The sequence below is a fragment of the Acomys russatus genome, chromosome 8 (genome assembly GCF_903995435.1).
Source record: "Acomys russatus chromosome 8, mAcoRus1.1, whole genome shotgun sequence".
Classification (NCBI taxonomy): Eukaryota; Metazoa; Chordata; class Mammalia; order Rodentia; family Muridae; genus Acomys; species Acomys russatus.
In genome coordinates this window covers 37,771,915-37,799,451 of record NC_067144.1, presented here as the reverse complement: position 1 = coordinate 37,799,451, position 27,537 = coordinate 37,771,915, and the positions used below count along the sequence as shown (strand labels likewise).

The following is a 27,537-nucleotide window of genomic DNA, read 5'->3' as shown; positions in this document are numbered from 1 at the left end:
CATATTACCTCTATGAAACTAAAATTTATGAATGGGCATTTTATGAATGGGAGAAACCATCTATTTGCTGGCTGGGCAGAACGGGCAGGTTCATAACAACCTATTTGAGATGTTTATTGTCCACATGACAGCATGTTTCTACTTGGGGTGTAGTAGAGGTTCTCTACATGGGCCTCAGTGAACTGGCTGTACTGGGCAAAGGGGCTGGCCCAAAGAGGATGTGACATTTAGTATGTAAATCATAAGCACGTGGCAATACATACAGTCTTAATTTGAATCTGTCACCTAAAGAAATACAGCACCTGGTTAGGTGGAATGTTGTTTGTTTCTCTTAGCTTACTGGTTCTCCAGCTGTGGGTCGGGACCCCTTTGGAGGGTTGAACGACCCTTTCACAGAGTTTGCTTATCAGATGTCCTGCATATCGGATGTTTACATCATGATTCATAACAGTAGCAAAGTTACTGAATTAGTGACAAAAATAATTTTGTGCTTGGGGGATCACCACAACGTGAGGAACTGTATTAAAGGGTCACAGCATTAGGAGGGTTGAGAGCCACTGTTGGAAAATAGGTTGTTTGGATAATTTCCAAACAAATTTCCAAGGCCCATTCACCACTCTTACTTATCCGTGATACAGAAAAAGCTTAAGCCACATGTCATATAAACATATTTTTATTTGGCTTGAGAATACAATGTAGCTTTTACTCCCTCTACAATCTCTCTAACATTTTGCGGGTTAAGGACACAGCTGGGCAGGCTACACGTGACAAGCCCTGAAGAGACAGAAGTCATTCTAAGATGAGTTAGTGCAGGAGGTCAGGGAACAAGGGATACTATGGTTGTGCACTTGGTGACATTGTGTACAGGGAGGGCCAGGGTCAGCATAACTCTTATTAAGAGATTGGCCTTTTGGGCTTATGAAGAAGAAAGAGGCAGACCTGTCCCTTTTACTTAGTCTCAGGACACAGCAAAACAACCTTTCTAAAAGCTGCAGATGCCTGGGGATGCGAGCTCCAGGAAGGCTTTCTGATTGTTCAGAGACCAACCACAAATCACCCCTGAAGGCTGTTCCTTTTGGCTAATGATTGACAGTGGTCTGGTGGGCTCTTGATCTCTCGCCTCAGCTTACTGAGAAGACTCTGAGGCCTGGCTGATGCTCAAGTCCTGAGGGTGAGTGGGTGGATGCTTCTAAGTGGGATCTAAGTATTTCTTCTGTCTCAGGTGGTATTGTCAGTATGGGAGATGGGGTATTTTATTCAGAGTGTTAAGGTTTGCAAAGCCCTTAATTTAACCGGTTTCTGAAGTTTATTTACAAGCAGATAACTGTGATTTATGAACCAAAAGTTTTTGGTGGTTTGGCCTTTTTCAAATAAACAAATGGATCAGGAGCACGAGTAAGGGGGACTCCAGCCCTCTGCTGATGGACAGTTTCAGGATTATGAAATCTTTCACGAGCTCAGCGAGCATCATGTCTGCTCAGGGTGGGTCAAGAAGCTCATTTTGAGCTCAGATCTGTGGTTTCTGATCAAAGCACTTCCTGTTTCTCCAGTTTGGTCCCAAGTATTTCATGGGGAAAAAAATACTGGACTTGAAATTAACATTTATACACACTTCTTTTAGGAGCTGAATCCATAAGAGCTCAGTTTTTCCTCGTATTGGCATTTGAGGTGCTATATTTCATAGAACCAGGAGAATTAGCCAGTTGGCTCAGGGTCCCCTAGACAGAATTAAGTAGTTAGAATCTACATTTACCCTAAGGCCAGGTATACAAATATGCCAGTGGAAGAGGCCAGTTTCTCCCCAAGGGTCTTTTTCTTCTTGAGCTGAGCCTTGGCTTCCACTCACTCCATAGTTACCTGATTCAGTTCTGCTTGCTAACCACCAATGACAACACTCATTTGAGGGAGACCATAGGAAAGTGCTTTCGCCTTCAGAGAGTGGGACTGCAGGAGTCTCTGCCCTAAGGATTCAAAGATTCGCTAAGACCTGGCCATTTACTTTCTAGGTCCTTTTTGGGAACAGTAGCAGAGATTAGAGGAAGGGTTATCCTGTTGTCAGTTTCCCTTTGCTCCTCTCAGGACCTTTTCTTCCATGTTGAAAAGATAAACGTTGGGGAAACATTCCCACTCCCCCTACTGCTGGGCCCACTGCCTCTGAAGAAGGGAGCCTTAGGTTAGCCCACCGACCTGTCTGTACCATCACTCATGTTTCAGAGTGCGCTAATACAGCTAATGGGGTTATCTGTTTTCATAGGTAGCCTCCAGAAGGCTATATAAAGACATTTACATATTTGTTCCCCCTGGTTGTTTTGTAGAATCACCTCACAGTCCCTACCCAGCCTGCATTCCCTACAGGCTCTGTGGAGTGGAGGAACACATGAGCCTACTTGGGTGACAGTGCATGGCGTCATTTACATGCACTCTCAGTCCCCCTGGTTATTTTGATTAAGTTTTGCTTCTTGAATAGCACCCATCGGAGAGGGGTCGTGCTACAAATTGTGTGTTCTCCAAGTGGGTAACATCACCCCAAGATGGCAAATATTGTTTCTTTTGGAGAAAAACCTGAAGCTATTACAAGGCACATCCACCTGCATGCCCTGCAAGGAGCCGTGGCATGCCGACCCATGTGCTGAATATCTGCAGCGTTAATGCTCACAAGAAGGTGTCTAGGAAAGAAATGTGTTAGAAATTTTCTGTAGGGCATGCAAAGGTGCAAAAAATGTCAAGGTGCCCCAGTGTAAATATGAACTAATTCAAATGCCATTCTCAGCTTTTCTCTTTCTCTTCTTTTCTGTCTCCATCATTGTCAAGACTTTAAAAGTACTAGCTGTCAAAGGAGGAACCATTTCTATTCTTTGCATCATAAGAGAAGTTTTCTTCTAATATATCTTTAAATATTTCAAAATATTTTCAAAAATTATTGTAAAGTTATATATGACATCAAAGTTATGAGCTCTATGCTATGAACCTGTGTAGACAAGTATCTGTTTGTGCCTTTGATGTAAGTACTTTTGGCCAGATACCCAGAAGCCAATTGCCAGATCATGGTAATACTGCATATAACTTTTAAAGCTTACTTGAATTGTTATTATTGTCTGAATGTGTACTGCCACAGTGGAAGGCAGTTCTCTCCCCTTCCACTGTGAGGTTTGGGCCTTGAACTCACCGAAGCAAGTGATTTGCCCACTGAACCATTTTGCTGGCCCTGTGTAGAACTTTTTGAAACTTCTATACCAGTTTTCCTTCTTTAAAAAAATTTATAACTTATATACGTGTGTGTGTATATACATGCACATATATTTAATACTTACATACATATATATATTGTGTGTGTGTGTGTGTGTGTGTGTGTGTGTGTGTGTGTAGGTCTGAGGACATCTTTTGGGTTCTGGAGTTCTCCTTCTACCATATGGGTTCTGGGACTCAAACTGGGGTCATTAGGTTTGGTGGCAAGTGCCTTTGTCCAGAGAGCTGTCTTGCCAGCCTGCCTATTTCAGCTTAACTCGTTTTGCAGTGTTTGGCTGGGTAGGGTGAATAATTATGTGTACCATAGGGGTAAGTCAAGGGCTGATAACCAAGATAAGAGTATAGAATCTGTCCAGTGATTCTGTATTCAGCCTCACAATGATTGAAACAAAACCCTTCCTCAAAGTCTACCTGCACTTTAGAAACAAGTGTATGGCTGGACATTGTGCCAAGGAAAACCACTGGGGTAACATCCTGGATTTCATATACGCTGGATCCTTTCAAATATTTAGACCACTTGCCATGGGATTCCAAATTCAAAAGAGATCCTGGGAGTTTAAAAGGGCTGGAGCTACACATTGACTCACAGGTGCTGTGGCTAGGCCTGTGACTGGCGATGGGCTGAGAGAACCAAGAGAGTGGGAATTAGGTGCCTCTGAGTTCATCGCCCATCCTTTCTTTGTTTCTATTACCTAACCTTCACATTCATAACACACAGTTGCTCTGTGAGTTTTTGTTTAGCAAATACTCCATAACATAAAAAGCAGTGAAAATGATTCATTTTTCAATTGTAATAGCTGTCTGTGGAAAGCTATCAGGAAGCCTGAAAGGGCTCTCTGTTTCTTTCCTCTGCTAAAGGCAAAGAAGGTTTGAGCTGAGATGGAAGACAATGCTTAGAGGAAGCTAAAAACCCAGTTTTCTGAGCCAGACTGCTGCATTGACTCTTGAAATCGCTACTGTCCTATCAGATAAGCTTGATCCAAGATGGCAGAAGTGGGTGGAGCAAGGTCTTCCAGCTTGTCATCCTGGGCCAAAGCTCTCTAGGTCTTGAACAACCAAGGAAAACAATTTTGTTTGTTTATTTGTGGGGTTGGACAGCATCGAGCATTAAGATAAGACAGATTCTTACATGCAACACTAATTAAATATCTAGGGCACGGTGACTGATGACAGTTGGCTTGTAACTCAGGGAGGTACAAGGTGGCTGCAACATTCAGGGCCCAGTTCCATATACTTCATTTGTTTGACTAAGCTCCAAACTTTATGGTTGTCAAGAACTTATAAATATATAAGGTGGAGAAGTGATTGAAGAGGACACGCCTCCACACAAATAAATGATTAAACAGAGAAAAATAACTGGGTGTTTCGGAAGACATTTCTCTGGCTTAATCACTGGACCCAGTGACAGAGTCCAGATTAAACCAATTCCTAAGCCTGATTTCACATCCTCTAAGGTGGGGCCCTATCAAACCTATTGGTCCAGCTAGCGGTTCAGCCTCTCTTTAAAATGTAAGTAGCCTTTTGTAAAGGCTCATGCCCCATGAGGTGATTATGAGATGCCCTCTTGAAGTCGGTGGGGGCAGTGACTGCTCTGATCAGTTGCAGGGAAGAGGTGAGATGCAGCCCAGTGGCAGAATGATGCTCTACCTGTCAGCCTTGTGTGGCCTGACCCTGTCCTTCCTCTGTTTTCCAGTCCATTGTCAGCCCTATGGATTATGCTTCTGAATCATTTCCCTGAGTAGCACCCCCTTTCCATACCATGGGTACCACTCCAGTTCACGACCTTGGCTGTTGTAGAGTGTCCCACGTATCTACATGAGCGCAGCTGCCACCTCTGATGTTTTCACTTTGCTCAGCAACTCTGAATGGCTCCCTGTGGCTTGTCACATCAGCTTTCCACTGTTCTCAGGCATCTGAAGCCCTGTGGGAAGGGGCTCCAAACCTGACTTCAAGGTTGTCCTCTTTCCTTAGATTTCCTCCACGTTAGGCTGGTGAGTCAAAGATGTGTGACTATTTTACTATCAAGTATTAAACACAGACCTGAAAAATAATAATAATTATAACTACCATCATTAGTATGGTAATGCTAGTGTGAATATGCTTAGCATATCATAACTACTGCCTCATTTAACCAATACACTAACCAAAAATAGTTAAATGTCCATTTTAAGAATTAGAGAAACAGTCCTAGGGGAAACAATTAATAGTATGTGGTTATTAAGTGATTGGATGGGATTTGGACTAAACTTCACTTCACTTGAAAACCCTGTGATTTTGAACAAAAGTTGAAAGATGTTGCAAGCAAGAACTTTAGGTTGGATAAAACTTGTAGGAAGAATCAATGTGCTGTTTTCTACTGTGGTTCATGAGGATATAAATATCCTGGAATTGAGCACTAGCTTGCTAGAGGTGTTATAGAGAGGTTCTCCTCAACTTAGCTGCTTAAAAACAAACAAACAAACAAACAAACAGAAAGTTATGGTTCCAGAGAGAGAACCCAGTTGATAAAATGCTTGCTGTATAAACGTGCAGATCTGATCCCTAGAATTTGATCCCTAGAATCCAAGTCTAAAAAAAAATATCCTGGACATGGTGGCCATGATCATCATCCTGTCATGAGGAGTCAGGGACAGTGGCCCCTGGGGCTTGCTGGTCAGCCAGCCTAGCCCACTCTGTGGGCTCTAGGCTGAAGAGAGAGCCTGTCTCAAAAAACAAAACAAAAAACCCAAGTGTATGGTGCCCAAGGAATGGCACCCAAGACTGATCCTATGGCTTATACCTGTATACATAGGTGCATTCATACACGCACACGCACACACACACCCCAAAACCCCAAAACAGGAGGAGCAGCAGCAACAGAAAACCTCTTGACCTCACTTTAAGTGATCTCTTTAAAGGCCTATCTCCAAATAGAGTCTCATTTTGAAGTCCCAGAGCTTAGGTCATCAATAAAGGAATTCTCTGGTGGTAGGCATGCAGTTAAGACTGTAACTGAATTGATAGGTGGTCTGGTAAGGCCCCACCTTAGAGGATGTGAAATCAGGCTTAGGGATTCATTTGATTTGGACTCTGTCATTGGGTCCAGCAGTTGAGCAGGAGAAATGTCTTCCAAAACGTCCAGTTATTCGTGTCTGTTTAATTATTTATTTGTGAGGAGGGTTGACTTCCTCAGTCACTTCTGCATCTTTTATATTGAGGATTCAGTAGGGGTCACTAAACCTGGGGCACACCATTACAGTAGACTTGCTAGTCAGAGAGTCCCCAGGAGTCTCTGCCTCTTCTTCTGGGGTTATAGGCCTGTATGCCATCACCTATCTTTAATATGTGTGCTAAGGATCTGAACTCACAACGTTAAGCTTGCATAGGAACCATTTTATCCACTGAACCATCTCCATCTCCTCTCTAAATGCTATTATTATTATTATTATTATTATTATATTTTAATGATTACATTTATTTATTGTGTGTGTACGTGTGTGTGAGAGTGTGGGTGTTTATATGTCATGGTATGTGTGTAAAGGTCAGACAACAACTTTTGAGGGTCTGTTCTTTCTCATAACATGTGGGTCCTGGGATTGAATGCATGTCTTCAGGCTTGACAGCAAATGCATTTTTTACACTCTGAAGCACTTCTGGGGTCCTCCAGTTGCTTTTAAACATGATGATAGTGAGAATGAGTACAAAGGAGTGGGTAGTACCCACTTTGGAGAAAAGAATTACTAGAACTTTCTTACAGTAAAATGATAGGGAGAAAGCATCAAATCTTCATTTGAAAAATTCTGGAAAGGTGTGTGTGTGTGTGTGTGTGTGTGTCTGTGTGTGTGTGTGTGTGTGTTCACATGGGATGAATGCATTTGGATGAGCAGGTGAATGTATGCACATGCACATGTGCAGAGGCCAGAGCAGACTTTAGGTGTCTTCCTTTTGATGGTCCAGCCTTGAGTCAGGGTTTCTCAGTGAATCAGAACTTGACATTTTTGCAAGGCTGGCTAGCCAGGTTGCTCTCCGCATGTGCCTGTCTTCACCTCCCAATGCTAGGGCTACAGGCACGTGAAGCTGGACCTGACTTTTTACATGAGTGCTGTATATGTTTGGGCTCAGGCTTTTGCACTTGAAAAAAAAAAAAAAGACGTACTATTTCCTTCCTTCCTTCCCTTCCCTTCCATGTATGCTTGTATGTACATATTTGTGTGTGCATGTACATATGTGTGAGGTGTGCATGTGTGTGCATATGGAAGCCTGAGGCTAGCTTTGGGTATCCTGCCTCAAGTGTTATCCACCTTCGTGTGTATGTGTGTGTGTGTGTGTGTGTGCTGTCACACTTGGCATTTTGTTACATATGTTCTAGGGATTGAACTAAGTCCTTCATGTCTACACTGCATGAGGTGTCTCTCATAGGTTTGGTTTTAGAACTGTCTGTCATGCATGTGGCAGCATGGGATTAGAAGTCCGAGGTATGGCTGGTACTAGAACCTGGAGACTTGACTTCGGTCAGAGCTGAGCTTGTGGGATTGGGTGACATTGTTCAAAGTTCCGAAAGAATGAGATGTATTTAAAAAAAAAAAAAAAAAAGTCTCAGTTCTGGTGCACACTTTTAATCTCAGCACATTGGAGGCAGAGGCAGGTGGATCTCTGTGAGTTCCAGACCAGCCAAGTATTATAGAGTGAGTTCTAGGCCAGCCAGGGCTACATAGTGAGACTCTGCCTCGGATAAAACAAAAACCCAACCCAACAAACCAAACCAAAAGTCTTAGGTGTCAAAGTGCTTTGTGGTCATGCAGGTGTGGAAGGCAGTAGCAAGCTCCGCAGTGTGTCTGAGACGGCACTTCCGGTTTTCTTTACCTTTCCTTGATTCCTAGCACATCCTGGCACTTGCCCTGCATTGTACAGCACTTAGACCGGTGTCTCTGCTGTGCGTGTAAGCGCCACGTGAGCACAGACTGCACTTCAGGTCAGTACCGTCTAGTACACCACCCACAGCTGTGCTTGCTCCTTAAGCATTTACTGAATGAATCAACAAATAGGTGAGACTGTGTGACTGATCGAATTTAGATTCCTTTAAGTAGGTTATATTCCAGGTATTGCCTTTTTGTTTTCTGCTGAAGGTTTTTTTTTTTTTTTCCTTTAACAAATGCTATTTGATGAATGAACACCCGCACAAATCAAAAGGGTCAGCTTGAAACATTTTCTTTTTGACTTGTTTAATTAAAAAAATTTTTTTTTTAAAAATTAATTCACTTTACATCCCAATTGTAGCCCACTTCCTTGACTCCTTCTGGTCCTACCCCCCTCCCTCCTTCCTCTTCCCTCTCCCCCTCCCCTAGTCCTCAAACAGGGACAGGTCCCTCCCCTATCGTCTGTCTCCAGCCTATCAAGTCTCATCTAGACTGCCTGTACCCTCTTCCTCTGTGGGCTGGCAAGGCCGCCCTGCCAGGGGGAGGTGATGAACAAGTGGGCGCCAGAGTCCATGTCAGAGGCAGCCCCTACTCCTCATATTATGGGACCCATAAGGAGACTGTGCTGCCTATCAATTACGTCTGAGCAGAGGCTCTAGGTCCTCACCATGCAGGCTGAACATTGGTTTTATTTCCACTTGTGTTTTCCTCAACTTGTGCCTTCCTCTGACTAAGGTCACCGGTATCCTCCACTGCTGCAGCATTTCCTTGTAAGAAACTAGATGTGACTCTGTCTAAAATTTCAGGCATTTCTACAATCTGGTTACTCCCAGATTATCTGTTTGCTTCTACATTTTTGCTGTTATTTGTCAAGTTTTTGGCTTCTGCTAGCCCTCTTCCCTCATTGTGCTTGCATTTAGATGCTTACCTCATTGCAGCTGTAGCGCCCCACTCACATACAACATGTATGCCTGTCACCCTGGTCCACACAGGTCCTCAGTAGTGCTGCTGCCGTGGAAGGGTGCCATGGAGCTGTCATAACCTCCAGTCTTAGGCTAGCTAGGCGTTCAAACCAACTCTGCTCCCCTCTCAGGAGCCACCCAAAGTGCCGCTGAGCCTACCTTTGAGTTCTCTTGTCCTTACATACCTTGCCTCTTAGCAGTCTGAGTGCTTAAAAATGGCAGTGGAATTATTGGATAAAAGAATTTAAATGAGCGTGCTCCAACAGATGGGGAATTCCTTTTTCACGGAACTGTTGAAACCCCTGGGGGATTGGTCTAGATGCCACAGAGCAGTGTGAAGATCTAGGCACAGAGCACCACTTGGGAAGAGTCATAGCCGTCTGGAAACCTGGGAAAAATGGCCAAGAGTCACCGATCAAGGATTCCAAGACTCTGGACATATAAAACTAAACAAAAACTCCAAAACCAATGCCCAAAAAAAACCCCAAACCCCCAAACAAAACAAAGACAAAACCTTTTTATTCTTGGCTCTTTCTGCAGAACCTTTTTTTTTTTTTTTTTTCCATTCCTCCTCCCCTTTTGTTGGGCTTCTCTGGAACTCTATGGAGATGATGAGACTGACAGAGAGGTTACCTTGAAGGTAACAGGACAAGCCTGTAAAGGCCAATGTGAGATTTAGGAGCTGGAATTGGCTGTGATATTTGGAAACAGGAAGTGTGGAAGTGCGCTGAGAGGAGAGCTGAGTGGCTGACACTCATTACTAACTGGTACATCCTGATGACATGCTTGTTCATTCTAAGTTTCCTGATGCATTGATTCAACAGTACATTGGGTTCCTTTCTAACCAGTTTAACGGCACAAATGTAAAAATGCTTGTGTGTGTGTGTGTGTGTGTGTGTGCGCGCGCACACGTGTGCACCCGTGCACGCGTGCTATCCAGAGACAAGTTATGACTAACAGACTAACAGGTCTTTTGTTGTCCTGTCTGTAATTGATTCCTCCGTCTCCAGCTGCAGACACAGAAATAAGAGGTTTATTCATAGCTCACAATAAAGTATAGGAACGACAAGAGAATTGATATTTGCTCAGTTTTTGGAGTCTGTCCAGTATATTATATGCATTGCTGATATTAACAATTTGGTTTAAATACTAGTTTTTCTCAATTTTCAGGAGCATACACTGATACTCAGAGATGAAGGAATCTGCCCAAGGTTGCATTGTCAGGAATGGCTAGAGTCGGGTTTGCAGGCTTTAAAGGCATACTGCAGATCATCTGAGCCCCTCTGCCTCAATCAGAGGGTGGAAATTTTTTTTTTTCCATAGTGGGCCAAACAGAAATGTTTGAGGCTTTGAGGGCCAAGAGAGAAGATGGAGGATATTATGTAAGTACTTAAACAGTCACTTAAAAGTCAATGATTAAAAAAGTAAAAACCATTCTTAGGTAGCAGCATGCACAAAGGATTGGGGTTAGCTTAGAGGCTGTGGTCCCCAGTTTCTGTTTTTTTTTTTTTTTTTTTGAGACAGGGTTTATCTGTGTAGTTATGACTGGTCCTGGACTCACTTTTGTAGACCAGGCTGGCCTAGAACTCACAGCGGTCTACCTGCCTTTGCCTCCCAAGTGCTGGGATTAAAGGCGTGCGCCACCACAGCCAGCCCCCAGTTCCCGACTAAAGGTATACTGAAGGTGTAAACAAAAGCAGTTTTGGGGGAGGTGAGGTGATTGTCCAGGTGACTGTAATTAACTCCATTAAATTCACACATCTCTCAATAACAGAAAGTCCAGAGTTTGTTGTGGATAGCGGGGTTACAGTCTTCCCACCCGTAGCTTTTGCATGCTGTATTTTACCTGCTAACAGGAACTGTGGTTGGCAAGCTCTTGTTAGCTGCCGCTTTAGTTTTTGGCCGCTGACTGTATTGATTTCACTCCAGGCTTTGTCCAGTCTTTCAGCCATTGCTTACACTAGAGATGATGCAAATAACTTAACATAGTATTTGGTGTATGGTGGACCTTTCAGTAGTGATAGCTACTCGCGTTAACATTATCAGTAGGTTATATTTTGTGGCTGTCACTGTTAATTATTTTATTGGTGATGCCCACTTTGTGCATGGCCTGTGCCGGCTTCTTTCTCAGGTCTTGAACATTTCTATAATTGGCGTTTTTAATCTGGCACACACTGCTTCCTTATTTGTAGAAATGCAGAGTGAGCCTCTATAAAAAGCAACAACAACAACAACAAATACCTCCTTCCAGCCGGAACCTTCATGCTTTGGGTTCTGAGCAAAGGGGTGTACATCAGAGGACATCCTTAGAAAAACATCCTTGAATTAACATTCTGGCATCTAAGCATTCATGTTCTTACCTAAGGAATGTCCGACGGATGTACATGACCTGTGTGTAAAAGAAAGCGAGGTTAAAGACGGCGCATGCCTCTAAGCCCAACCGTTGGTGGAGCGCTGCAAGTGTGAGCTTATCTCAGGGTACAGTGAGTTTCAGGGCAGCCTCAGGTACAGAGTGAGGCCATGTACGACACCCCAGCTCCACAAAAGGAGACTTTGAATGTGAAATTTTTTTTTATTTACTATTTAATTTTTGAGTGTTTTGCATGGATGGATGCATGCATGTGCACCATGTGTGCCTGGTGCTCCTGGAGTCCAGAAGAGCATGTCAGGCCCCTTGGAACTGGAGTCACAGGTGGTTGTGGGCTGCCATGTGGGCTCTGGGAACTGAGTCTGGATCTTCTGTAAGAGCAGCGAGTACTTTTAACCCGTGTGTCTTCTTTCAAGCCCTCGAATGTGAAAGTCTTGAAAAATATAAATTGATACTTAAATCGGTCCAATCAACATTTTCTTTTCTTTCTTTCTTTCTTTCTTTCTTTTTTTTTTTTTTTTTTAGACATTGCTATGCAGCCGAGGCCAGCCGAGATCTTACTGTGTAGTACAGGCCGATCTTGAACACCGCATCTTCCTGCCCCTGCCTCCTAGGCACTGGTATTACAAGTATGCAACACCATGCTTCCGGCATATTTGTGTGAGTGTTTTGGCGGACTGAACCCAAGGCCTTTTTCATGCTGGGCAGGTGCTCTACCACTGAGCCACATCCCTATACCCCAGCCAACTCTTATGTTCTGACTTATTAAACCCATCGGTCTGGCTTGTACTTTAAAAGCGCTTACCCATACATAGGTGATTTTTGTAGTCTCTTGCGTTGTTCACATGAAACATACGGTTAATCGAGTGATACAGATTTTCTAGTGCTTTACCACGTGTATAATGATAAGTATGTATGTTTCCTTATATGATATGAAAATATATCTGTGAATAACATTACTGCTGGCTTCATCACAAAAGTCTTTACATAAATATCTGGAGGCTTTTCAACTCAGGAGATCTGACGGTGATTGCCCCAAATTCTAATTTTTCATTAAAAACCGTGAATTCTCTCACTGCCAACGAATACTGTTAGTTCTTCTTCTTGATGATATAGCAGACTTACTTTGTAATTAAAGAGAAATCCGAATCTCCAGTGTTTCACACGAAGTCGGCGTTTTATGACACATGATGGCTCAGCTCACAGTCTAGTTTTGATTAGAACGAATGGCAAGCTGTGCTGTTCATCCCGATGAACAAATACTCTTCTTAAAGATAATCATTGTACCTCAAGGTACAGCACAAACATCCATGGGTGCCTCCTCTTTCGCCACACAGAAAAGTAAAGTGATACATATTTTGTGTAGGGATAACATTTAGACTCATTATGATGTTATCTAGGACTTCCTTAAGTGAAACATACGTTTCCCCAGCATTAAGTCTTGAGATTCATTCAGATAGGTGACGACTGTACATTTCAGATGCCTTGGCGCCCTTTGCATTTGTAGTCAGACATTCATGTAACATGTTGGGCTGATATCAGGTGAGCGCGGCCAAATAGCAGATGAAGTCTGTAGAATTGTCCTCTCTCAGGCAGAAGCAGACTCCTTCACACCAGAGATGTTTGCTGAGCTGTTGTGTCATTTCAAAGTGGCGGTGTGCTGTGATTTCTCCCCCCTCCCCTGCCCCTTTCTGTCATCAAAGCCAATGATGGGGCATTGCTGACTTATTACCTGTTTTCTTGTGCCAATATAGTACAATAGCTCACTCCCTTAGATACCGAGGTTTCCATTGCAAATAGGAAATGCCGTTCTAAACTATGTACGGTATTAAGTTCATTACATTTGCACTTAAAACATCTGTTCCATTTTTAGAACTCTGGATTATTGGCCTGCCAATGGTCTTACAACATAACTGGTACCATAAAACTGTTCAAACTGTTCTGTTGTATAAAGCACAATAAAGTAAATTATTAACATCTATAAAGCCAAGTGAAAGGGTTCTGCAGGTCACTTTGGAACACATTTCTCCTTCTCACGAGTCACAGAACTTTCTGGCATATGATTTTCATCTTTTCTGGTGTCCTTACAGGCAGACAGGCCTCTGAGCCTCGAAGAGACAGGTCTTCTAATCTGCATCTTTAAAACATTATCAGACCCATGTCAGACAAGTGAGGACTTTAATCACTGTGATAATTCAAGTGTGTGTGTGTGTGTGTGTGTGTGTAATGGAACTAGAAAAGGAGGTCATGAGAGAAGACAAAGAGACCTAAAAGAAGGTCAGAGAGAGGGTGATGGACTCAGAGGGGAGTACTTATCTAGCCAGTGGGACCAGGGGGCAGATAGTGGGGTAAAGTGATGAAGTAGAACAGATTATAATGACAGATATGTGTGACAATGCCACGATGGAACCCATTGCTTTTGTATGCTAACTTAAAAATTAATCACAATAAGCAGGCAATACTATTCAAGAGCCTTCAGTTGGACCTATTGTTGTGACACCCACCGGGGAGGTAGGAACCACAGGGTGTCCACAGGGTGTCTGTTAGCAGGGGTCAGTTGAGCAGCTTGCTTCTATTATACACCAGGAGTGGCTGTCTAGCCACCCATCACCTTCCTGTAAAGGAAGGGTTGTCTTTGCACCAATCACAGTGTAAATACACCAGTCACAGGAGTCTCTCTTGTAGGCTCCTCCCAGGGGACATGCCCTCAGTCTGGCCTTGGTGGAAATGTTCCTGCAAAAGGCCAGGGTTTCAGACAGTTCTGGCTCAGGCTACACCTTTAGAAGCTGGAGTTGTGTTTTAGTAACAAACGACTGCAGCTGCCGGGAAGCCCTGTGGAGTGTTACAAGTTGTTTGACTTCTTTTCTCAAGGCTGCCTTGAGCACAGGGCAAGGGCTGAACAGCTAACAGTTAAGGGAATCCAATCCCCTCATTTTCCCATCTTTGTTTATTTCCAGAAAACAAGCAGAAGTGTGAGCTATAAGAAGTTATTGATATTAATTTTAGTTGTGCCTTAAATAATGCTCAACGCCTGCCTAGTGCCCTATAGAGCTGTGGGTCGCCCTGCTGACTCAGCACTGTCAGCCATGCCATATTTGTGGATCCTGCCTTAGTGCAATGTACTTACTTACCTAGTTACTTGCTGTTTACTTTTACCTTTCCTTTCGCTACTGTTTCTTCTAGGTCAAGTCATCTTTCTTGGGCCATAGCAACTAATTTTCACTTGCCACTAGGACTCCCTCAGTCTCATCTCCTCTAAAATTGTTTCCAGATTAATTTTGCTTGCTTCAAATTCCTTCCTGCTTCTTCAGTGAGCATCAAAGTTCTAGCATCTTCCTTGGCCTCCGGAGGTGCTCCACTTAAGGTTACCTTTTACATTGAATGCTGTCTTCCCTTTGGCAGTCCTGAAAAGCACTGCGAACTCTTCCCTGACTCCTGGCCTCAATTCTTTGCGGATGAGTCTCCTGCAGCCCTTGAGGGCCATCCTGTAGGGCTCGTCTTAAAGCCACAGCCTTTGCGAGGACTTTCCTCTTGACCTTTCCTCTCCACAAGAAACACGCTCTCTTTTTAGGCTGCTCACTGAACTTTGCGTCTCTCATGATGCCTAACCACAGTCAGTTTCTTTTAATATGTGTCCTACTAGCTAAAATGTACATGAAAAGATAGAACCACTGTTGGCTTGTTTTAATATGGGTGTCTGAATCTTACTCCTACGGGCTAAAATGCACATGAAAAGATAGACTTAATCATTCATCCCTTTTCACCCCAGAAAACAAACTTTCCTTGTCATTTCAACTATTGTGGTGGCAATAGTTGTATAAACATTGAAAAAAGTGTTCAAGACAGAAAAATCAAAATCCCTGTGTTTATCAGACACAAAGTTGTGCACAATAAAACATTACGTAATATATTAAAAATGATGTAAAACACACAAAGATAGGCATGCATGTATTGTATTAATCATTGTACTAGGAAGACTTTATTCTAGTATTGAGGGTTACGAAAGGGTAGATAGCTGTTCTTTTTTAAATTTTTAAAATTTTTAATTTTTTATTCCAATGCTGCACAAAAAAAAAAAAAAAAAAAAAAAATCAGTTATGGCCCAGATACGAAGTTAGAAAAACTTCAAGCCCTCTGAAACCCAGGCCAGGCCTGAAAGTACGGGGGCAAACGCTTCCAGGTTTGGAGGCGGTTAAGTGCTGGGAGGCACGGGAGGAGACAGAACTCTGCACGCATGGCTTGGGCTTCCTACTCCCGGAACCGGGCGGACCCGTTCCGGTAGCGGCCCGAGGCTCCCCGCAGCGCGCCCTGCCGTAGGGGCGGGGGAGAGGGGGTTCTCACTCCCTGTACTCGCGGCCCGGCCCGTGAGGTGCGGTGCGCCGAGCGCAGGACAGCAGGGAGGCTTGGAGCTGGCATCGGCGAGGGTCCGGGGCGCGGGTGCTGGCCGGGGTTTCCAAGGTGAGCCGCCGGAAAACAACCGGTCCGCCCGGACGGGGCGGGGCGAGGGCGGAGGGCGCATTGCCTCATCTCGGGCATTTTACTGGAAACTAGATGCATCCGGAGGCGGGGCGGGAGGCAGCCCAGGCGCCGCCGACGGCCGGGCGGGGCGAACGAACACTGCTGGTTAAATAACCCGGCCGCCTCGGGGCGCGCACGTACGAGTCGCTTTGCCGCAGCCTGCCGCGTAGCCCGCCGGTGGCGCAGGTGTCTGGGGACCCCTGAACGCCTAGCCTGGGAGCATGATCGTGGACAAGCTGCTGGACGACAGCCGCGGCGGAGAGGGGCTGCTGGATGCGGCCGGCGACTGCGGCCTCATGACCAGCCCGCTCAACCTGGCATACTTCTACGGCGCCTCGCCACCCTCCGCCCCCGGTGCCTGCGACACCGGTTACCTGTCCACCGTGCCCTCCGCGCCGGGCTCCCCGGCCTCTGACTCCTCCGACTTCTCCTCCACTTCCTCCGTGTCCTCCTGCGGGGCCGTGGAGTCCCGTCCGAGAGGTGGTGCCCGCGCCGAGCGCCCGCAAGGTAACCCACCCGTGGGACCTCGCGGTTCTATACTCCGGGTTTACACGCCTGGGAGGATGGGGCAGGAGTCCCCAGATAAGGGGCGCATAGTGGGGTCATTAAGCGGCCTCTGCGACTTTTTAGCGGTGGGACAGACACGGAGTAGTCACGAGTGACTTAGCGCCTTGTCCTGATTCTGGCGGAATGCCCTGGGCTGTCTGCAGAGTCCCGCGCCTTTGGGCTCTAGCTCCCAGCACTCCGCAGGCTAGAACGCTGGCTCTCGGGCGGGGGTGGCGGTGGCAGAACGACTTGAGAGTCTATGGTTTTCTTTTTCTCCCATCTCCTAAACCTTTCCTTTTCCACTTCGCCCCCGCCCCCGAACTCAACAACCTTCGAGAAATAATTATAATGCGTTGGAAGTTTTGGGTCTGATGGAGATGTGGTTTTCTTCTTGTAACTTTTAAAAGTGAGAAGCAGTGGCGGAGGGTTCAAGTTTGGGTACTGGATTTGAAGCCATGACTTACTCCTAATATATTTGTAAGAATGAATAAAAGAAAAAGAAACCAATTATCAGGGTGTAGTACAGGAGTCCGGGGGTCGGAAGAATGATTCAGCTTCTGGGCTTAGTTTATGATGAGTTTCAGAGGCCTGCTCAGAATTCTGCCGTCGTGTGTGTGTTTCTTTTTCTTTTTTTCTGTGTGCTTAAGAATGGAAAAAGTTACATCTAGTGAAGCCCTTTCTTTAGCTGCGAATTGCATGGTTTCTTTTCTTCATGAAGCGAGTTGCATAATTTGGGGGAAAACAGGATGCCTCTGTGGTAGATTAAACACCGCCTAGATTATCGCAGCCCTTGGAGCTTCTTCTCATTTGCTGTTTCTTACTGCTGGCCACTCAAACTTTGGTTGCCTTTTTTTTTTTTTTTTTTAAAAGTTATTTTTAATTTAAAATGATGTGCCTTAAGCTACAGTGTCGTCGTGTATAGCCTATCGAAAAAGTTAGGCCTGTATGCATCGACAGCCCTGAGGCCCATTAGGCCCTTTGGCCGAAGTCTGGCTGAACTGATTTTTGCTAGTTCTTGATTTACCACACACGCCATGGGGGATTCCTGAATTTTTTTTTTTTTTTTTCTCCCTGTGACGCGGGCATGGAAAATTTTTTAACTCTTGTCACTCCACAGGCATGCTATTCCATTCAGGCTGTTTGGGTGTTTGTTGAAATCCCTCAACTTGAATGGAAAGAGTATCTGATCACTTTATTCTCCTCATCACTGAGGTGTTTGTCACAGACACTTGTGGTATAGATGGTCAAATTATGCTTTGTTCTCCATTTTATTTTTCCTATTTTGGACAGTTGGACCAGCCATTCATTCCTGAACGTCTCAGTGTTGTGTTCAATCCATGTGCAAGAGCTTGTTATATAGCTGTGGCTAAGGCTGCAATACTGTACTCATAGTAAACTTTAAACTGCCTTCTGAAGTTTTAAGGTGAACACGCCTGTTTCCCTTTTTACTTAGAATGCCCATGTACGTAATTCTAAGAACAGAGAGTGACGGGGAAATCCTGTGTGTGAATGTGGAAATGGGCTAAGTGAATTTAAGCAGCTTTCTTGGCATACATGAATTAAGGAGATACTAAGAAATCTTTGGTCCCTGTTGCTGGCTTGTTAATTGTTCAGCTGTGGTCCCTTGAGGTCTTTAGAGGAAGTTTTGTTCCTTATCAGGTGAATGACATAAAGGTATTTTATAATTTCTATATGAACGAATAGAAAAGACTTTGTTTTACAAATTACAAATGCCTCATTTATACTCTGCTCCTCCAAGGATTTCTCAAAGTCACGGATAATTATAAGTCTACAATCTTAGCAAAACCTCTGGTCCTATTTCCTGAGTAAATAGTACTGAGAGACAGAGAAGCTTTATTTGGGCCCATCTGTTGGCCCCAGGGATCCTCAACCATATTTGATAGCACTTCAGTTCCCTAGGGTGCCCTGTAGGAAGATCTATCAGGGAGCACAGACCCCTTGAGACGATCTGGAGACTGATGGTGAGAACCCAGTGATCACCATTAGGTTGCCGTCTTTGGAGGGCTGTTACGATTCAGGCTCTAAAGAGGCGTAACTGAGACCATCTCCTTTTCTTCTGAACAGCTGAGCCCCATATGGGGGTTGGCAGGCAGCAGAGAGGACCGTTTCAAGGTGTTCGGGTGAAGAACTCGGTGAAGGAGCTGCTGCTGCACATCCGAAGTAACAAACAGAAGACTTCTGGCCAGTCAGTGGATGAGTTTAAGGTGGTGGCATCTGCTGTTTGTTTTGAGTGGGTGGGAAACTAGTCTGTCAAGGTTTCTGGTTTTTTTTTTTTGTTTGTTTGTTTTGTTTTGTTTTGTTAACCTAGGTCCAGTAACTCACTTGCAGTTTTTCACAGATGACGAATTCATAGGGCAGGATATATGTGTTTTGTTATTTGGTGCGTTCCTCGCCCTTGGCTCAGTGCCAGGTGTGTAAGGGCAATTTAATGAAAACAAGTGTAGGGCCAAGGGCCTTCATGGGATTCAGTCAGAATAGAAAGAAGCAGATGGTCTTACTTATTTCATCCTGACAGGATTGAGTAGGCTAGAAGTGAAAATGAAAAAGCAGACACACACACACACACACACACACACATACACACAGAGAAAGACAGACACACACACACACACACACACATACACACAGAGAGAGAGAGAGGGAGAGAGAGAGAACGCAGGGAGGAGAGAATAAGAACATGGAGACAGCTGTTCTGGTAGTATTTATTTTCTCAGAGGTTTATGTCTGCTATAGAGGGCGTAGAGGTAAATCTTCACTAGGTAAGAAACCATTTTGTATGTACTCAATTAGAATCTTTTTCTCTTGTAGACACAGAGTGCGAGCATTGAGCAATTCTCGGGTAAGAGCTACTTCTATTTATTCATAATTTTACTGGTCTATTTTAGAGTAAAATGACTCAGTGTGGCTGTAGGTGGAATTTGTCAAGTTGGAATGATCACAGATTGCATATTCTTTCCTTGGGGACAGAATTGAAGAGCGCGGTATCTGCAGTGGGGAAGAGAAAGGGGACTGGTACTCTGTCTGATGGATCAGTTTGCAAAAGGCCAGCTCTGTTGCCAACTCACTTTGTGGTAAGCATCTCATTATTTTCCTCTGAACACTCTGTAGAGCCATTCCTGGGATAGTGTTGCTATTTAAAAAACAAAACAAAACAAAGCAAAGCAAAGCAAAACAAAACATTTTTGGTGCTTGGGATTGACGCTTAGCCATGTGTAGCCTGCCGCTGAGTCTGCCTGCTAGCTCTTAGAGTTCTTTAAAAGGAAGTGATTATGAACGTTGCTCTTCCCTTCTTTCCAGACACCACCACAAGCACCTGCACCTGGAGAGAGCATGGAAGATGCCCGTCACAGTGACTCCAAACTGGAGAGTAGTGCTGCTTTGCTCCAGAACATTATAAACATTAAGAATGAGTGCAGCCCGGTCTCACTAAACACTGTCCAGGTTAACTGGATGAATCCCGTGGTACCCCAGAACTCCCCAAGAGACCAATGCCAGGATTTCCATGGAGGGCAAGCCTTCACTCCACCTCAGAAATACCAACCATTCCAAGTCAGTGGCTCTCCACAAATGATGGACCAGGCTTCTATGTACCAGTATTCTCCACAAACCCAGAACATGCAGCAGCTGCAGCCTCAGCCGCAGCTGCAGCCGCAACCTCAGCCGCAGCCGCAGAACTATTCACACAACCAGACCCTGCAGTTCAGTCCTTATTCCAGAGTGTCCCAGTCTCCCAAGTACGAACCGAACCTCTTTGATAATCCAGACGCACAGTTCTGCACAAGTCAAAGTTTTGTGTCTCTTCTGAGTGGCCAAGGGGAGTCCGAGAACATCGCTGTTCCCATTCAGGCTTCCCCCAGCATACCCCCACAAAATGAGACTCACCTGCAGAACTTCGGCCTGATGCCAAACAATGCCTGCGAGGCAGTCGGAGTGCACAATGCTGGCTTACCCTCCTTGGGTACTTCCTTGTCACTCCAGAACATCATGGGAAGTCCGATGAACACCACGCAGCTAGGGAAGTCGTTTTTTCAGTGGCAGGTGGAGCAGGAAGAAAGCAAATTGGCAAATATTTCCCAAGACCAGTTTCTCTCTAAGGATGCCGATGGTGACACGTGAGTACCCTTTTATCTCATGCACGTTCACACTTAGTGCTTGTCAGAATGACAATTCATATTTCGAGAAAGGATGTTCCTTTTAGCTTTTTCTCAAAAGGAAAAGAAAACCTTTTGTTCTCATTAAAACTATGTACTTCCTGGGAATAGCTTGTTGTGAAGGCTAATGTTGATTGTATCTTTAGAACCGAAACAATTACATCATGACTATGAATTTGGACTTGGTCTGTAGGCTGGATCCTACTCTGTCCTGATGTCTTTATAGTTTTGGGCAAGTTACTTAAAATCTCCACACCTCTATTTCTTGACAAATAAGATAATGTTTCTGTCATAGAATTTTTATTAGTACTAACAAAGAAAAAAACCCATAGGTCTTAAATGCTCAGTATGGTGCTCAGCTAGGTCCTCCCTCTTATCCTTCTGTTACGGTTGAGGTAGATGCCAGAAAAGCCAAAGTCTCCTCCTCTGGGCTGTTTGATTTGAGTGGACCAGTGTATCGGAAATAGGGTGAAGGACAGTTTTGTTTTCTCTGGTGAACTTAATGTAGTCGGAAGCCATTCCTCTCTTCTCCTTGCCTCTTCACCAGATTTCTCCACATTGCCGTTGCCCAAGGGAGGCGAGCACTTTCCTATGTTCTTGCAAGAAAGATGAACGACCTGAACATGTTGGACGTGAAAGAGCATAACGGACAGGTGAGGGTGTTGTTCCGGCAAAGACGGGCTTGTGCTGAAGTGAGGGGTAGCCGGCCTCTGGGGCAGATTGTTCCGGCAGAGATGGGCTTGTGTTGAAGTGAGGGGCAGCCAGCCTCCGGGGCAGATTGTTTTAAGAGCCCCAGAGCAAGAGACTTTAGTTAATATTAACTTTGAGATATTGACTTTTTTTTTTTTGCCACCGTTAACCTTGAAGTTATTAATGTTAACTTTGCAGTTGTTTGACCAAAGGCTGCATAGAATTAAAACCGCACCCTAAACTTATTTTAGTTTCCTTGTCTTGCTGTATTTGGTTGCTTATTAATAGGATTTATTTTCTTTCTGTGGCCATTTCCTCTCAGCTGTATTTTAGTTTCATGTTCCTTGTTAATGGTAGCGTTAATAGGTTTAAAAACAAAATTCTTTCTTCTCTAAATGTCCACAGAGTGCCTTTCAAGTGGCTGTAGCTGCCAACCAGCACCTCATTGTGCAAGATCTGGTGAACCTTGGTGCCCAGGTGAACACCACAGACTGCTGGGGAAGAACACCCCTGCACGTCTGTGCAGAAAAGGGCCACTCCCAGGTGCTCCAGGTAAGCAGCCAGCTGGAAAGCAGGCTTCAGGCATCGTAGTGCCAGAGCCTTAGGGCTTAGATTACAAGAAGCTGCCTTGTAGTCTGCTTGCTAAAATAATCTGTTTTGAGTCAAATTATTTATTTCTCAGGACAGCAGTAAATGACTATTTGTGCACCTCACCTTGGGATAACAGGAGTGTTTTTTTTTTTTTTTTTTTAAATTTGCAGGCAATCCAGAAGGGAGCAGTGATGAGCAATCAGTTTTTAGATCTTGAGGCAACTAACTACGATGGTAAGTGGCTGAGACTCGATTGGATAAAGAACCACATGGAAAGTCAGGCCCATGAATTCTAAAAGTATTAAGTGTCATACTTAGAAAGAGAGATGGCAAATAAAGCTAAATGTTTTACAGGCAAAGTGCCTAGGTATATGTGGATTACCTTGCTAGGTGTTATGGAGACTGTTCTAAGTGAACCGAGGAACCATCCTAAAGATGGTTACAGTGACCAAAAAACTTGATGGGACGTTTTGACTTCCACTGTACCCCTTCTTCCTAGGCCTGACTCCCCTCCATTGTGCAGTTGTGGCTCACAACGCTGTGGTACACGAACTGCAGAGGAATCAACAACCTCATTCACCTGAAATGCAGGATCTCTTACTAAAGAATAAGAGTCTGGTTGACACCATCAAGTGTCTCATTCAGATGGGAGCAGCAGTGGAGGCGAAGGTAACTTCCGGTAGAGGTTAGAGATGGGTAGGGAGAAAGTGGGTGTGACTGAGTCCTGGCTTGCAAACACAGATTAAACTACTACCCCCCCCCCCCCCTGCGTACTCCCCACCCCTCACCCCCTGTTTATTTTTAAATAGTGGAGTGAGTCGCTTTATATGTGCATTTAAGAAGCTTAGCTTTGAAAACATCCTTTAATCCGCTTTCTTAATTTCTTTTTAATTTGAGTTATCCAAACAACAAAACCAGTTAGCTGGGAAATAAATTAGTCTTTGTTTAAAAGTTAAGAGAAGCAGGAAATTGATGTTACTTTGGCTTTCGTTTTCATGTGCTGGGAAAAGATGGTGCTTTTTGGAATGGTTCTTTTTATTTTACTTATTTATTTTTCTTTGTGGAATCTGGAATTTGACTTTTCCCATTTTTATGTTTTGAAAATATTTTTGTTAGATTTTTATTTGCTTTGTGTGTGTGCGCATATGTATGGGCCTGTGTGGAGGTCAGAGGACAACTGGATTTTTCACTCTTGCCTTTCTTGCCTTCACAAGGATCGTAAAAGTGGCCGCACAGCCCTGCATTTGGCAGCAGAAGAAGCGAATCTGGAACTCATTCGCCTGTTTTTGGAGTTGCCCAGTTGCCTGTCTTTTGTGAATGCAAAGGTAGTTTTAGAAAACCTCGGTCCTGCCACTTTCAATTTTTTGAGCTCCTCCCATGGAATTTCCCCCTTCCTTATGTGTGCCCTTTCGTTGCCTTGTTTTCAGGCTTACAATGGAAACACTGCCCTCCACGTTGCTGCCAGCCTGCAGTATCGGATGACACAATTGGATGCGGTCCGGCTGTTGATGAGGAAGGGAGCAGACCCGAGTACTCGGAACTTGGAGAACGAGCAGCCCGTACATTTGGTTCCAGATGGCCCTGTGGGAGAACAGGTGAGGGCCACAGGAGGAAGTAGAAGTTCCCTTAGGCCCTTGGGTCTGAAATATAGAGGGCAAAGGGCAGCTGATGCTCTGTAGGTGGGCTGCTTAGTGTAGACTGCTTGAAGTAGTTCAGGCATGTAAGAAATGCTTAGTTAATATCAGCTTTTATAACTCTGTCTACTAACTAATCCTCCTTAAAAGATGGCAAAGAACCCAGAACATGTTAAAAGTATGCTGTGCTTATTAAGTGCAATTATATTTTATCATTGAGGCTTAAATAGTCCCACATGAGCAAACTTTTCCCTGTAAGAACTTAATTTTTTAAGAAATTAGTTTTGATGGACATCTTTTCCCAGAGGGAGCCAGGGTGATTGGTAGCTATGGACAAATGTTTGCATACATTATTAATTATAAATTAATTTACACAAGTTAGTTTTTTCTTTGCTTCCTAGCTGTCATTAGAACCAACATGTTCTAGAAACTTGTCTGTGGAGCTCTTTGGTTCTTACACACTTCATAGCTTGTAGCAGTTTTCACATAGTCATTTAGAAGTTGCAAAAAAAAAAAAAAAAAAAAAAACTTTTCAGTAAAGTTTAACTGAGAAAAGAATTAGTATTTAGAAAAGACCAGAACCAGGATTAACTAGCAGATGGTGGTCTCATGCTCAGTATTTGCTGCTCCACTGTGATGCACTCTCACATACTAGTGTCCCAAGGTGGTCCAGGACTATGAGGCTCTTCACCAGTCTTACAGTGTTGTCATCTTTTTCCTTCTGTGTTGTGGTGTCATGGAGAGGGGCTTCTCCTTTTCCTCATTGTAAAGCTCTGGCTGCTGGACAGGTTTCCTTTTAGCAGCTATAAGCAGCCACCACAATCTTTTCCTCTAAGTCATTGCTTCTAATCTGTTGTGGGTGGAGAGGTAGATACCATGGCTTGTCCAACCAGAAGACAAAATCAGTCACTCTGGATGAGTGTGGGGGAACTTCTTGGGACCTGTAAATTGGCACACAGTTGCTTTAACATTCGGATATTCTGGGCACTGTTTTGACGTGGAGGTCATTGAGATACACTTGAGTGTATCTAATAGGGACCTTACATTCTTGTTACTGGAGGCTGGTTTCACAACACATGAGGTAGTCTTAGGCCATAGTAACTGCCATGTTGCTGCTCTCCTCATAAGTGCTAGTGGTAAAGGTTAGCAGAGGGATCGGACCTATTTCAGCTGCTGACTTTCAGTTTTAATGGAGGTGACTTACTGTCCCACACTCAACAGTCATTACAAGAAACTTGAAATAAGCTGTACAAGTTGTAATTTGAAACCCCCCCTGGGGCTGGTGAGTTGATTTAGCTTTGCTCACAACTTAGGAGCGCTGTAGAGGGTTCATGAGAGGGGTGAAACTGTGAAGGGAAGTGTACCACTTTGACCACTAGAAATGAACGCTTCACCATTCATTTCTCTTCTAGATCCGGCGTATCCTGAAGGGGAAGTCTGTTCAGCAGCGAGCACCACCATACTAGCTCCATTGGCTTGGAGCCTGGTCATCAACACTCACTGTCAGTTAGGCAGTCCCGATATATCTGTACATAGACCATTTGCCCTGTATTGGCAAATGTAAGTTGTTTCTATGAAACAAGCACATTTAGTTCACTATTATATAGTGGGTTATATTAAAAGAAAAGAAGACAAATATCTAATTTTCTTGGCAGATTTGCATATTTCATACCCAGGTATCTGGGATCTTTACATTTGAATTTGATCTGAATGGTAAAAGTGCCTTCAATAAAAAGGAGCTTTTGGGTAGGAAAAGACTCCTGGGAAAAGGCTTGAATTGCAGCACAAAGCATAGCTCATGTAGCTATTGCCAGTTTCAAATTAGGTGGACTCGAAACATGAGAAGAAAAGTGAGAGCATTTGAAAGCAGACAGAAGTTTGGATGTCCTGTTGATGCTTCTTTGGGCTGATGCAGGCGCTGGAGGTTAATATTCTCACTCAAGGTGAGAGAGGGCTCTGTGCTTAGGACGTGATCTCGGAAGCTGTATATAATTGTTCTTTTTACCTTTAAGATGTGCGTATTTGACTGTTAATGTGGATATTTGCAATGTGTAAATCAATAAAATAGAAAAGAGCTAGTGAACTGTCACCACTTAAAACATTATGTACACCCAAAGCAACTTTTATCGTGTAATCACCACTATAGTTTTTGCGGATAAAGCAAAGGGGAAGTGGGTCCCAAAGTTGCCATGTTTGGTTTGCAAATGGGCTTCTCATGCATTGGAAAGAGACACATTTGTAGGTTCTCGAGGAGACCCTTTTTATGGGCCACCTCTTAGAGTTTGTGATTTATGTAAGTTGAAGTTTCTGTTGGTCCCTAATAGAAATTACAAAAATTCAGTATTGAAGCAGAGCTTCTTGTTTCCTGTTGTCAAATAGTAATAATATGCTGATGTTTATGCTATTCATGAAAATGTTTTCCTTTTTAGTAATGTTAATTCTTTTAATATCATTTTGCTTACATTTGACACATCTGGGAAGAATATATTTAGCTTTGATTGTGCACTAATTCTTTGTAATAAATATGACCCATTAAAATTGATGCCTTTTAATTGACTAACTTATCTTTTGTAGCTAAGAACTCATGTTCTTTTTTTAAAAAAAGACACCCTTTGGATTGAATTGATCATATTGCTTAATTCAGCATATTGTATGGACAGAAGTTAGACACAGCCACTTGGCATCTCTAAGGTGGGGTAAACCTAGTCCACCCACTGACAAAACTCATGCATAGTTTTAAGTGAACATTAGTAAGCTCATGCTGCCTTACAATATACATTTCTTCTTCCTAGTGCCTTGTTTGTGTGTGTAGGTTGAAGAGTACTAGATTTTCCTGTTACTGAAGACTGACTCTAGGCTCTTGTGCATGCTAGGCAAGCTCTTTAGCCACTGAGCTCTATTCCCAGCCCAGGGAGAGTATTAATGACAAAAACTACGTATCTTTAAATTATGTACTTTAGGAATTTTTTTTTTGAGAACGTGTTTCCTGAAGTTATATGCCTTTTCACATTAAAAATAGCTTGTTGTGTCCATGAGTAGAAGTTTAAGTTCTGCAAATGTGAATTTTAATAGTAGATACTGTTGAGTACTCAGTGTACATGATAAATGAACAGGTCTGTGAGTATAGGATACACAGTGTGAGCATTACCAGGACCATCCTCAGAGGGCTGCCAACCTCAGAACAGTACCAAGTGGGAGACCTTCCCTTTCCCAACACTGCAATTGCAGCACATGTACCCTAGTTCTTAGAGTTCTCTTGAGCAACTGATGAAAGCTATGAATTCTTTTCCTGAAAAATGTACATGAGTGTATGTTGTACAGGACTGCCCTCCACTTCAGACTGCCACCATCTTCATGAGTTCAGCTATGCCCATGTGTGGTAAAAGGTGGTCACAGCTGAGCTTACTGACTCTTGGCTTTCCCTTGTGAACAGAGGTCCACCGAATATCCAGCCTTCTCTACCCACTAGTTGTATTTTTGCCCTGGTTGCATGTGGCTACAGGGTCTGGGAAAGGGGCTCCTGTATTAGGCTGGGGAAGACTAGGGGGAAGGGATCCGATCTGTGCAGCCATGGGCAATCCATGCCCATCCATACATGTTTTGGTGTGACTGATTTTGTTGCACTAATGGTCCTGCCATTAACCTCTTACTCTGTATGTACACCCAGTAAGCTTGTTGGGTCCCCACTGGGAGCTTAGCTGGATGTTGCTTAGTATCTTGTCAGAGTGAAATTTCTCTAGACTGTGTGTGTGTGTGTGTGTGTGTGTGTGTTAGCCCCAGAACATGATTCAGGCCAAGTCAGTCACTCAGTCTCCTCCTCCCCCTCCCTCTCATCTCTCTGATTTAGATAAATTCTTGAGCGTAGATTGCAAATACACCTGGGTGGAGAACCAAGACAGTAGGAACAAAACACCC

The 27,537-nt window shown here is 43.9% G+C and overlaps 1 protein-coding gene across 3 annotated transcripts; it reads left to right on the top strand.

Annotated features, from left to right (window-relative positions):
- The first annotated feature begins 1,146 nt into the window (after nucleotides 1–1,146).
- Nucleotides 1,147–26,305, top strand: Nfkbiz (NFKB inhibitor zeta). 3 transcript variants are annotated; one of them, XM_051150044.1, is made up of 12 exons: nucleotides 16,080–16,496; nucleotides 18,621–18,760; nucleotides 19,365–19,395; nucleotides 19,524–19,627; nucleotides 19,854–20,668; nucleotides 21,255–21,360; nucleotides 21,803–21,949; nucleotides 22,159–22,222; nucleotides 22,488–22,657; nucleotides 23,203–23,313; nucleotides 23,416–23,583; nucleotides 25,035–26,305. In XM_051150044.1, the coding sequence occupies exons 1-12, from the start codon at nucleotides 16,211–16,213 to the stop codon at nucleotides 25,086–25,088; spliced, it is 2,196 nt and encodes a 731-aa protein (XP_051006001.1). In that variant the 5' UTR covers nucleotides 16,080–16,210; the 3' UTR covers nucleotides 25,089–26,305. The 3 variants fall into 3 exon arrangements, with proteins under 3 accessions (XP_051006002.1, XP_051005999.1, XP_051006001.1); XM_051150045.1 differs by lacking the exons at nucleotides 16,080–16,496; nucleotides 25,035–26,305 and adding an exon at nucleotides 1,147–1,171 and having other exon boundaries at nucleotides 23,416–23,722; XM_051150042.1 differs by lacking the exon at nucleotides 25,035–26,305 and having other exon boundaries at nucleotides 16,077–16,496; nucleotides 23,416–23,722.
- Nucleotides 26,306–27,537: the final 1,232 nt, after the last annotated feature.